Source organism: Psammomys obesus, unplaced genomic scaffold (genome assembly GCF_907164565.1).
Source record: "Psammomys obesus unplaced genomic scaffold, mPsaObe1.curated_primary_1811, whole genome shotgun sequence".
NCBI classification, from domain to species: domain Eukaryota; kingdom Metazoa; phylum Chordata; class Mammalia; order Rodentia; family Muridae; genus Psammomys; species Psammomys obesus.
In genome coordinates this window covers 1,705,868-1,719,392 of record NW_026596073.1, presented here as the reverse complement: position 1 = coordinate 1,719,392, position 13,525 = coordinate 1,705,868, and the positions used below count along the sequence as shown (strand labels likewise).

The following is a 13,525-nucleotide window of genomic DNA, read 5'->3' as shown; positions in this document are numbered from 1 at the left end:
ACACACACACACACACACACACACACACACACACACACACACACACATTTCTTTTCTACTTAGTATTATTTTTCAACTTTTAGATTGCATATATGTTCTTTTAATGAGAAGTCTGAATGTTGAAAAATGCAAACAAGGAGGAAGTAGACATGAGAGTAAGCAGAGGTGACAAATTTATTTTTACTACTACTAATAAATATTGCCAGGTGGCTAAAAATGAGGAACAAAAAGAAAAATGATGTAAGCTACAACATGAGAATTTTTGAAAAGGTAGTTCTCATGGTAAAGGTAAGATCTTTTTCTTAAAGACAAGGATTAGATTAAGATATCAAGACTTACAGAGTAAATGAAGCTGGGCCCATGGGGGCTCACAGAGACTGAACTCTAACCGAAGAGCATGCATGGGCTGGACCTAATCCTTCTACACACACGTAGCGGGTGTGCAGCTTGTTCTTCATGTGGGTCCCGTAACAATTAGAGCGCCCTGCTAATTATCTAATTGTCTGATTGGCTCTGACTGTTTTGCCTGGCTTTGGATCTCTTTCTCAAAGCTAGGTTGTCCTGTCTGGCCTCAGTGGGAGAGGATACACTTAGCCTTGCTGTGACTTGATGTGCCAGGATGGGTTGGCACCCATAGCGGGGGCTCCTCCTCTCTGAGGAGAACAGGAGGTGGGAATAGGGTAAGAGGCTGTGAGGGAGGGAATTGGAGGATAGGAGGGAAGGGGCTGCCATCAGAGCCAGAGAAACAGGAAAAAAAGAGATATGAATATAGTTTCTCTATAGTAAGGCAGAATATAGCAGGGTGGAACGAAGTCCTGCTGGTGAAAGAAGGCAGACAAATAATTTATTATCCATCTAAGTGTTTCAATGTAATGGGAAACAAGACCAGTACCTAAGACTGAAGAGGGGACAGTTGGTTTTGGAGGTCTGAAGAAAAAGTGTAAAACAATCACTGAGAAGGCAAGACCACTTGTCTACGCGAGTTGAGAAAATGCAAGGCACCATTTTAGGACTCATTTTGAATGTAGTCAGGGTCAAAGCCATGTAAGTTGGAGCAGGTTTGCGCTTTTCTCTTCCTCCTTCAACAAGAGCAGTTTAAGAGCACTGAAAGCTTGTGTGACATTGAGTGGATAAAGTGTGAGCATCAGTGATGAGAGTCCAAACAAAGTGAAAATACCGTCAGCGGTATTGGAGATTTTAATTAAAGTAATGTCGCCTTAGGCTCTAGAGTAACTGGAGTTCAGATAAAAACACATAGCAGAACATGTATGAAAATGAGATAATACCTTTTTTTGTTGTTTTTGGTAGTGGTGATATTTGTGATCAGAGAATTATTTAAGAAGTTTTTATAATATAATGTTTATTATCTCTCAGGATAATAAAATCACCACGTACTAAAATGGTATTGTTAAGAACTACACCACACAGAGAATGAAAGTGAGCATTCTGTGGCTAGTGGATACTGTGTTGACATGGGCCGGAAGACTGAGAGTGTCTGTCAGGAGGCAGAGCACTAAGACTCTTTGACCCACCTTTCTCCAGTTCCAAGCTTTTAGGTCTTGAATTAGATGCACACCCCATCATGCTCATAATCATATATGCTGGGGTTCTAACCCAGGGCTTTGTGTGTGTTAGGCAAACAGTATTCCAAAATGAACTCTATTCCCAGTCTCTGTTTCCATTTACATATGTTAAAAATGAAATAGCAAGTCAGCAGAACTCTTTAATGTTAGAAAAATTATTTTAAGCAGTGAAGATCTTCATGTTTTTTTTCCCTACTGTTCAAATTTCTATCAAACTTTAAACCAACTATTTAAAATGTATTCACTCATAATAACAAACTTTTGGTTTAATACTTTGGTTATTGGCCTTGCTTCTATGCATGATATGAAATAATTACATATTTCTTAAAAACAACCCATGGGTCTGTTCTACTTTTTGCAGGGCGGATTTTAGATAACAGCACAAAAGACCTCAGATTTGCATTTACCAATCTGACACCATTTACAATGTATGATGTCTATGTTGCCGCAGAAACCAGTGCGGGGGTTGGACCCAAGTCAAATCTTTCAGTGTTTACGCCCCCAGATGGTGAGAACTTTCTCCTTTATGGGGTTAATGTGATGTTTTTGAAATGCTTGCGAGTTTTGCTGAGTTGGTAAAGCATAATTTTAGGAGTAACCTGGTTTATGCTTACTTAATTCTCATTCTTTTCCTTATTAAATGACTACCAATTTATTCTGAACCTGTTCTCTCTAGAATATTAAACTTGCAGCATGCTTCATAAAGGAAAGGACCAAAGAGCAAGGAGGAGTAGAAAAGACTGTGCATTAAAGGCAGCAGATAGTCACAGTGGCTTTTTAGCAAAACATGAAGAAGTCATAAGTTAATCACACACATTCAATACTGCTTAACCTCAATATTAAGCGGACATGGGAGGTTTTCTCACAAAAGTCATTACCGGAGGAATCACGATATTCCTACCACCCAGAAGGATGCATTTTGATGAAGTGTTTTCTGAACTACTAAGGCTTCCTGGTGGGAACAAAATACAGTTTTTAGTCCTTACAGAAATCATAAAAACAATATACTTCAAGGCATTATCATATGTATGCTTATTAAGCACCAACATTTTGGGTGAAATCTAGTGCTAAAGCATGATTCAGATTTTCATTGTTCATCTTAAATTTGCTCAATGGCTTCATTGCTGTTTAGAAACAATTACTGGCACGAAGGACATCATGTTTCAGAATAAAGTAACAATAGAAAAAGTTTCCAGAGTTTGTGTGGTAGCTAACACACAATAGCTGTCAAGTTACATGTACAAATATGTGCACGCAACTACCTGCACAATTCCATTGGGAGTGCATTCTTTACATTATCACTTATGGGTTAGGCCATTAGAGGGCAGCAACCATCAGGAAATTTTATACATCTGTCTCTTCAAAGAAAGAAAAATGAAACCTTGACACGACTTGTTTGTTGAAAGAATGTAAAAAAAAAAATTATGTTAATCTATTCCAAGTGAAATTCTATGGGCATACATAGACGTTATACATATGTATAATTTGAATATGCATTAAGATTAAGATGGGATGTACACTCATGAGGGAAAAGATTTCATGTGTTGATGTTGAGACTTTAGTGTTTGATCCCATTCAAAGAGCTTTTGCTTTGTGTGATTATCCTAATGTTTTCTCAGTTCAATCCAGAAAGTGCTCTTGAGCATTTCCCAGAAAGCTAAGCAAGTTTTTGGATGGCTATAAAACACATCAGAACCTTTTCTCAAACAACTCTTTTACCTACTATTTTTTAATCAGGTATATGTGTGTGTGTGTGTGTGTGTGTGTGTGTGTGAGTGTGTGTGTGTGTGTGTGTGTGTGTGTATGTGTGTTGTGTGCCTCTGTGTCAAGTGGCATGTGTGGAGATGATCAGAGAAGAACTTTCATGTGTGAGCTGTGGTTATTATTATTATTTTTTACCTTTGGGCCCAGCTCAGTCTCAGGTGACCCTGTTTACTGACAAATGCTTTTACCCACCGAGCTACCTACCCAACACTATTTTCTAGTCTCAATTTATACAATTCAGTACACTTCAAATTTTTGCATGCTTTCAAGTCTGTCTTTGGGGCTTTAAAACTCAGTATATAGTTTTAGATTGTTGCTTGGGCAGGGATGTAGCTCAGTGACAGAGCACATTTCTAGTGTGCGTTAGGCACTGGATTCAATCTGCAGCATAGAAATTTTCAAAGCAAAAAAAACCAACAAAATTTATTGTTTCTTATTGATCTTGCTCTTTAGCATTTGACTAAGATAAAGAATTAGATAAAGTGTTGACATCAACAGTGCTACCTTGCTTGGATTGGATGTCACTTAAAATTTATTTCCCTTTATTTGGTCATGTTTTATGCACAAAACACAGATTCTTAAGGACCCTTTTCCAGAATTTTCACATGGGCTGTGTTTCACACCAAATTATCCTGAATGGATGACTGTGTTTCTTGAATATAAAAAGCAGTTTGTCCTATATTTGATCCTATTATCTCCATCAGCTGCTTATCTTAGAGACTACATCCTGCCGGTTTTAGGGTAACCATTGGCTACAGGGGGTTCCAACAAAGGCCTGAAAGGCACAGGTGTTACCTGCTCAAGCCCACCTTCCTTTATGGGGCTCCAGGACCATTCAACTTCGGGAAGAGCTTTTGTGTAATTTAGCAAATGCGAAATGATTCACCTTGTGATTAGTTAATCCTACTCCAAAAAAATTAAAATTAAACTACGAAAGGCTACTAAAACTATCTGGGTATGGTGGTGCACACCTTTAATCTCAGCACCCTGGAGGCAGAGGCAGGCAGACCTCTGAGTTCAAGTCCACCCTGGTCTACAGAGTGAGTTTCAGGATAACCAGGGTTATTACAGAGAGAAAAACAAAACAAAACAAAAGAGTGAGAATCCTGAAATTACATGAGGCAACCAAATAACTCACTGTACTAACAATAGTCAAGTAAAAGTTGCTATCTGAATTTTATTCTTTATCATTTATTAATAAAACAAAATTTGTTTTAGTTTAATTAACATTATTTATTCACTGCCCCATATCTTAAAGTACTGTGTTCTGTTTTAAAATAATCAGAACTAGCTTACTTCTCCTAAATTATTACCTCCAAAAGTAACTAGCGTTGTTACCAGTGTTGACATATTCATAGATGAATGCTAAGCTGACATCTTATAGAGAATTATGAGTGCTATCACATTCCACTGTGGTTGATTTCATTAACACAAAGACTCTTAAGCACCATAGTCTTTTTGGTTACCAGAGAAAATATGCTTTCACTATACTATTCTACAGGATCTATACCTAAGTTTTTTTTTTTTTTTTACATACATCACTTACTATTTTACTGAGCCCATATCTACATAGGCATGAAGAGAGATGATGGAGGGGAAATTGTAATTTAATAATGTCCAATGTTCCAAATGCCATGTAATTGTTGGAAAACCACCGAGACTCTCATCACTTTGTGTTTTTCATAAATGTAAATGGATTTTCATTTTAGTGCTCCCTCCATGCTTTTTAAAGAGAAGTTTAATATGGCTATATTAAATTATGGAGAAAGGTTATTTTCATATAGTTTCTTTGCTACAAAATTATCATCCGATTTCACTTCTTCCAATAGCTTTTCATCTAAAAACTTTAAATTATACAGAATTTATCTTTATTAAATTTGTGTCTTTTCTATTTCTTATTTATCCATAAAACTTACAAATATGTTGTCTTGAGAATGACTCAGTCTCTGTTGCTAAGATCTTTGGAATTGATTCTGTTCTGTGAATAATCGCCCTGTGGGCTTGGTTTTCTTTAATTTTGTATCGATATTAAAGGGATCAGCCTAATCCACACTTCTCTGGTTTCTCTGTGAGAATATGTGGGATACCAGATAAGTGTATTTCTGAAGAGAAAACATAGTGCTGTCTGCTCCACTTCCTTCACACACTGTAGTCTTTATAGTTGGAAAAATGCAACCCCTTAATCTTTACTTGAATTAAAATAGTAGGCATTGTATCAGATTGCATTTTTAAAGTTCTGTTGTTGAATATATGTAAAATGTCTGTTACTTTTCATAAATTTGGCCCACACAGAGACAGTAATAATACATATGTATTTTTCCATGGTATTGATATTTTTGATGTATTCCTACTATGCCTTCAAGAAGAGGAAGGAGTGATTCACTTATTTTTCAAGTAGAAGACTTTTTGCTTGATTAGATAAAAAGTTCAGTTATGAATTAAGTGTTAATTTAAGTTAATGAAAACATGCCTGATTTGTTCTGTAATTTAAGTTACACAATGCTGTCTAAGATCTTTGCTGTGTCTGATGTTTTGCTGGTAGTTACTTGAAAAGTTTTTCTATTCTTGGATAATACACAGGGATAAACACAGTCATAAGTGCTAGAAACAATAATTTTAATAAAATAATTTTCTGAGACAAGAACTTTTGCAGAGGGCTTTATGTCTCTTCCTGTGTTTTCAGATGCCTAGAAGAGTGATGAGTGTGTTCAGTGATGAGTGTGTTCAGGAGTGACTCCCTGATCATGGGGTCTTCCTCTAGAAGTCTTTCCCTAACATCTTTCCTAGAACAAACTATATACTTTTCTCAGACAAGAACACCAGTGAGAGAAGAGTCTGAAGAGTTATCCTGTAGTGGTGAGGGTATTTTTCCTGTTGGTGCTAAGCTTCTGGAATAAAGGCTAATGAGACTCAAATATATATTTACAAATACCTAGGCCATATAGCTAGGTTCTTCTCTGGCTAGCTCATAACCTAAAATAACCCATTTATACTAATCTGTTTTCTGCCACATGGCTGCTTACCTTTACTCAGTTACCACGTGTCTGTCCTTCTCATTCCCAGATGAATCTCTTGTGCCTGACTCTGTATCAGAATCCTTTCTGCCTGCTGGATGTTCCACCTTCTATTCTACATGTTCCTATAGGCCATAGTTTTTTTTTTTTACTTGACAGGCAATGTGTCCTGTCAATTTAATACAAGATATTCATCTACATTATCTTTCATTTGAGACTCAAAAATTGTAGATAATTTTGAGTACATTGAGCTTACCTCCCACTTTCAATCATGGCTTTTGCTCATGCTAGATACTAGAATCCTAACCACAAGAATTATTATTCAGCCCCAAATATTCAACAAGTAAGTAGATATATTTATATTGTTATATTGTCTAGGAGGTTTTTATACTGATAACTTCATGGAGACAAAACAATCTATTGGAGGAAAAAAAATCATAGTTATGGCATACTATGTGTTTGAATTAGATATAAATATGTTCTTTGATCATAATAATACTGATGGAAGTTATGATATTATTTTCAGCTTCTATCTATTGTTTTAGATATGGAAAGGCTCTTTTACTTCTGTTTGCACATGTCAACTATATTTCATTGTGCCCTGAGCATGCCAGATACTGGTTTTGGGTATGTTGTTATAATTTTTATTAAAACATCAAGGTTTTGACTAGACATTAATTATTTATAAAGAGCTTCTCTAGAAAGTTTTGCTTATTACTATTGTTATTGTGTGTGTGAACTCCTGGAGGCCTACACATGCCACGGTGTGACTGTAGATGTTAGATAATAACACTGTAGAGTCTATTCTTGTATCCTTTGACCATGAGTTCTGTGGAGCCAGCTGAGGTGCTCAGGCTCGGGTTTTCAGGCTTAAGGGCAAGGGCTTTTAACCCCTGAGCATGGCACCAACTTGAAAATTATTTTAGTAGTGTTGTCTGAGCATGTGGTGTGTTATTTTGTTTTAGGGAAATGTTGTTATCCTGTTCCTCATATTTTAAGAGAAATTCAAATAAAATTAGTTTTAAATTTCCATGAACTTAAGGGATCTTTTGCCACACTTAACATATTAGTACTTATGCTAGCCAGTTTTTCTAGAGCTCCTTATATATCTAACAGCATGGGTTAAGAATTTAGGGCATATTTGGGCTTTTAAAATACATTTTCTCTTTCTATATCTACTTTAAAATATTAATTAATTAAGTAATCAATTTATTTATTTATTTATTTTAGTTCCAGGTGCAGTGTTTGATTTACAAATCACAGAAGTAGAAGCCACAGAAATAAGAATTACTTGGAGGAAACCTCGACAACCAAATGGAATCATCAACCAATACCGTGTGAAAGTGTCAGCCCTAGAGACAGGAGTAATTTTGGAAAATACTCTGCTCATAGAACAAGATGAGGTATTACAGTTTTATTTCTGATTTTGCTGGGCCCTTCCTATTGGTTATGGTTATGGTTATGGTTATGGTTATGGTTATGGTTATGGTTATGGCCGATTTGCCAAACTTCTACATAAAGACTTGGCAAACTTGCTACTAGGAAATAAAATTAATTGAGGTGTGTTGAGGTATTAACTAGATCATAGGTTTTTGGGTTTTTTTTTTTGTTTGTTTTATTTTATTTTTTAGGATTTATTAGTTAAGTGTTACTACTCTTTTTTCCTATGAAAAATGTCAATTGAACCACCACCCAGGACTGAACGTACTTCTATATGTGGGTTTTATCATTTTATATAAGTTTGATTTACGTGCTCTCTCAAAGGCTTATAGTTAAGAACAGTTGGAAAAAAAAAAAAGAATTCTGCCCACAAGCGATTTTGTCCTATTTGACCTCAAGGAGCTAGAGACCTCAGCACTGCCTTTTATTAGTGAAACAATGTAAGTAAATATAAAGAAATTCAAGTGCTCCATTTAACAGGAGAGGACTTGGTCTTTATTAATAGGCTGCATTTAAGCAGAGTGGCTCTCTTATTTTCTTCTTGTCTTTACTAGGAAGTGCAGGCAGCTGATATCTTTCCTTCCCTGAATAAGCTACCCACACACCTGTGAAGACCCTTGAAGCCCCCAGACTTCTCATAGCCTCATGCTGGCTGCTCCCTGGGGCCCTGTAAGGCTAAGTATACTTAGGACCAGAGTAGCAATCAGTGAGCCATTAGAAACAGATGTGATACTTATGAAGGAATTGGCTTCTTCTGTTTTCAGTTCAGAATTGCTACACCTGTAGCTACTGTATTGCTACTGTAGTGTTATCCTTCTTCTCTACACTCCTGGCTATTCCTGGTATCAGACTTCCTTTAACTCTGGCATTGATTTTACCATGATACTCAACACTGTAGCTATTTAGTACCTCTCATTCATAGTTCTTACCCACGTCACCCCCAGGTTAAACTTCAGTCATATGTTTTGGTGTCCTTTTCCCTGTGTGATGGATATTGAGTTCTAGGTTTTCTGATATGCTAGCTGGCAGCTCATCAAACAGCAGAAGCGTGGGCATTTGTTCCTGCTGAGAACATCTTAAAATAGATACTTAGTTTTCTTTGAACCAGGTGACAGGCTTCCCAAATTTGCTAATGACATTTGTTGACTATCCAGACACACCTGTTTTTCTCTAGAAGTTAAAAGGTTCTGAAAAGGCCAGTTGGAGATCTGTAACATAGTGAAAACAATTTGAGTCATTCAATCTGCATTTAAATATGGACCTGGCTATTACAGGATAAGATGGCTAAGAGTGTAGGTACAGAAGGCAAATGGTTAGGACTTACCGTCTAGTTCTGCCGTTATTGATAGTTTAAACCTGGGAAAGGTAGCATGGCTCTTCTTAACTTGAGATTTAACTTAGGAATTACGAGACTTCCTATAACAAAGGGTCAGTGATGAAGATTTAATGTGTGATGCGTGTGATATGTGTGAAGGACTTAGCACTGTAGCTGACATGCAGTAAGTTCTATGCTGGTATTTGGACTTGTTGGAATTAATCTTGGCATTAGATCTGTCACTCTACTCAACATTCAATGTCTAAAGCCCTTTTACTAAGAAGATCCATTCTGTTCTTAAGTCTGTAAGGGGATCCTTTCTTGTTAGATCAGATTCATTTCAGGTACTCTACTTGTCATGTTATTGGCCATTGTTTCACTTTAGAACATTGATATGGGGTGGTAGATACAACAGAATGTCATAACAAGGGACCTTTTGTCTTAGGCCTGTCTCTGCTATGCTTTAAAACTGTGACCTTGGACAAGTCAACCTATAAAGAATTTTTACTTTCATGGTTTTTTTTTTAAGTGTGTGTGTTTATATGTGGGGTGTATGTGTAGTTGAAGGTCTACATGTACCATGTACTCATGTGGAAGTCCTTACGTGACTTCCACCTTTTTGTTTGAGGCAGGATCTTTCATTGGTCCACAGTTTTTTTTTGCATGAGCAAAGATGGCTGCCCCAAGATCTTCCAGCGGTCTGTATATGTGCCTCCTTTCTCTCCATCACTGGAAACATTGGTGTGTGTCATTGTACTCTGCTTTTTATGTAGACTCTGCGGATGTGAACTCTGGCACTCAGACTTTTCTAGATAGTTGCTTTACAACTGAGCTTCCCCTTTTGTAATGTTCCCCTCACCCCGTGTCTCTTACAGGGGTAGGAATGTAGCTCAACAGATAAAAGCCATGGCTTAATATCCTCATTGGTTATCCTGCTTTCTCATACTGGGTGTCTCTCATATTAGGTAATCACTCTTCTCATTCACTTCTACCTCTGTCTCAAGAGCATTTTTAAATCTTTGGAATTGTGTTAGGAGTTCCATTTGGCCTCAGTGTCAAACACAGGGGTTGAATACCATTAACAATCCTCATGATAGTAAAACAGTTCTTCTCTAAAATAATATGTTTTCTTTTCTAGATCCATTGTGTGAGGGCTTACTTTATAGCTTTTTATACCACTTGTTCTTTCCTTCTTCACCTGCTTTTATATTCTGCAACTTTTCAATGTTTTGAATTTAAATGATTAAAGAAAACAGCAAAGCTAACAGCTGTCCTTACTATTTTCTAACATCTTTACAGAGGTATTTTAGAAAGTTCAGAAAGTTCTCTTTTTCAACCCTCTCATATCTTATAACACTTTATTATGTAGTTGTTTGTTTGTTTGTTTGTTTGTTTGTTTGATATCAGGTCTCCATGTTACTGGTATATACCACCGTATACCCTGAATGTAGCCACTGTTAAAAATGATCTCACATTTTCAATCATTGGTTCCTCTTTGAATGCTTGTTTTCTTCCTTTCATTTCTGATACTGGAGATTTCTACCTGGGATGAACATTATGACCTTGTGTGTTTGATATGTTCTCCTTAGTATTCAGGAGTCACATAGCCAGCTCTACCTTCAGAGCACGACTCATGCATCTCTGTCTCACTCCTGTGTCCTCACCTTCACTCAGTATTGCACTTTCCTGGACTTCCATTGTTCTCCCATTATGATAGTTTCCCGCTGTTATGTGATTATGTGACACAAACTCAGCAGCTTTAAGCAATGCACATAGTGAACAATGTTCAATGTTTTAGAGTTTATTGGCTAGCATCTGCTTGTACCCTATCATCACAGCTGGTGAAACATTTAGTTATATCACAGTTTCTAACATCCAGAGCGTAGAACAGAGTAATCAAGATTTCTCCTTAGGGTCTCTAGAGCTGCAGTCAAGGGGTTGGCTGTGGTGTGGTCTTACCCGGAGGCTTGACTGAAGGCGCATCTTCTTCTAGGCTTGTCCATTGTTTGGCAGATTTAATTTTCTTTTGGCTGTAGAACCAAGGACCTTCATTTCTCATTGGCCCTTTATTTTAGTTGGTGCCACCTTTTACTCCTCAAAGATACTACAGTTTCTTACCAAGGAACTGGTTTGTCAGTCTGGCCTTTTACTTCATAAAACAAGCAAAGGAAGGTCTGTATAACGCCATGTGGTTACGTTCCTTCACTGTTGTAACAGTAACAGTTCCCATCTCACCAAAAGAAGGGGAAAGAGATTATTGGAAACCTGACAGCAGGAGGCAGATGAGGAGGGGCTGGCTGCGAGGCTGTTCACTACAGATTTCACATACACTCTGACACTATACTTCTTTGTTCATGAAAGTAAACATGTAATATTTGAGAACAGAGGAAGCTGATGTGTATGTATCTGAGTCATGCAGCCCCTCCCTATCACAGCCAAGTCAAAAGACAGTAAAGGAATCTAACACAGAATATAGGCATCTTATTCAGTGATTTTAGAAATAAACATATAGCCAAACCAGAAACGCTTAAGATCAAAGCCTGGAGAAGGGAAAGCCAGAACAGCACATTGGTACTGTCATTATAATCTTTCATCATTTCCATCACCCCATCCTTTTTTTCTGCAGCTCATGGGCACATGTAATAGTGATAAAATTATAAAGAAACAAAACTAAAATATTCTATGTTTTGTCTCACTGATACCATCGTTGTCATTGGATTATTTTTTACTGTACCTTTGTGGTTTTCTTTTTTTTTATTTATAGGGTTTATTAAAATAACATGAAGTATATTTAGGATATCAGACTTGACATTTAAAAAAACATTAGAAAAATATGTCTGAAATTTGAATATCATATCTCTAGGATTTTTATTTCAACCTCTCAACATGTATTTGAATTTCATCTATAATATTTTTAATTAACAACTGAAACTCATACTCAACTAAATGTGATGATAGGGTATTAAGACCACAAAGGCAGATGCTAGCCAATAAACTCTAAAACACTGAACATTGTTTTCTATGCCACATTGTTTTTGCTTTGCTTGTTTGTCTGTTTTAAGAACAAACATATTTTTAGAACCTCATAGAACTACGAGGTTCTATGTATTCTGATAAACCCATAACATACGTAGAGGAATAACTAACTTTTATTCTTTTACTGATTTGGACTGAAGTAGTTGCTTGATGCTTAACAGTCAGTCCTGCCCTCCTTTCTAGAGCGGTGGTATTCATTATAGTGGTTCTTGGGGATGTGAAACCATGAAAATATAGTCTAACCCACTCTGCTGTCACTAACTTGATCAAATGACAATAGAAGGGAGGTAGAATTTCATTAGTACAATCAAGTGATATCTCATGGGCACATTTTTTTTGACATATGGTATCTTAAAATGCTATTCTGCATAGTAATACAACAATACATAAATATTTAATTTTTTATTGTGGGTGGACACAGTTTTCTTATGCAATATCTTCCCCTTGTCATGAGTCCTGCTTTCCAGAACATCTTTCCAGGGTCCCTCTCCTATGTATATTTCATAATGTGACAATGATCCTTTCAGAAAACAGCACAAACTTCTATATTGAATTAAAGTAGAACCATGCAAAGCATAACTAATTTCTCCATTAGTGTAAATTTTATCCTATTAAAACAAATATTAAAATTAAATTTTTTGGATACCATATTCTTATAGCACTGAAGTCTGAAGACCCTAGTTGATTATCATACTTTGATACAGCCTGAGGCATTTTTTCCAGTAGTTATCATCTTGGTTGCTAGTACCACAGACTTCAAAGTTTAATATTGTTAATTTTATTCATTCTACACCTTTCTCAAGCATATCAACCCTTTTCCTGAGGAACCAGGAGAGCCCAGTTGGTACAGAGGAGGCTGAGTAGCTAGGAAGGCTTTAGCAAGAGTATACTGAACACAGATTAAACAAAAACTGACTAAAGCCTGAAGTATTTGTTCACCAAAATAATGTCTAGAAGTAGCATCCTTAAGAATACTTTTAAAAACGTTACTATAAACTTTCTTTTTACCCCCCTTTTTGATAGCAACACAAATGTTATATAGAAATTGAAGTATCTCTTAAGAATAAGTTAAACATCCCATTAATTCAATTCAGCAGCTCTCTAGTGAATCTTAAGTTGATAGAAATCCCACTTGTTGCCATGAAGGTTATTACATGTAAAATCAAGTTGGTTTATTCAGGTGGATTGGGACTTTAACTCTGCAGACTTCTAGTTCTTTCACATAAATTCCAAGGATTCCTCTGTAACATATGCTAGGCCTTTCATGTTGACGAATTGTGACATTCCCCAACTCTATGGTTCTTAACGAGGGGCAACTTTGCTTTCTTCTTTCTTTCTTTCTTTCTTTCTTTCTTTCTTTCTTTCTTTCTTTC

The 13,525-nt window shown here is 36.5% G+C and overlaps 1 protein-coding gene across 3 annotated transcripts in view; it reads left to right on the top strand.

The window, feature by feature from the left end:
* Positions 1-13,525, top strand: part of Ptprq (protein tyrosine phosphatase receptor type Q) — a 188,109-nt gene that overhangs the window by 13,253 nt on the left and 161,331 nt on the right. For all 3 annotated transcript variants that reach the window (XM_055626210.1, XM_055626209.1, XM_055626211.1), the window contains exons 8-9: positions 1,945-2,091; positions 7,592-7,764. In XM_055626210.1, the coding sequence (XP_055482185.1) occupies positions 1,945-2,091; positions 7,592-7,764 (320 nt within the window). The remainder of the gene's footprint in view (positions 1-1,944; positions 2,092-7,591; positions 7,765-13,525) is intronic.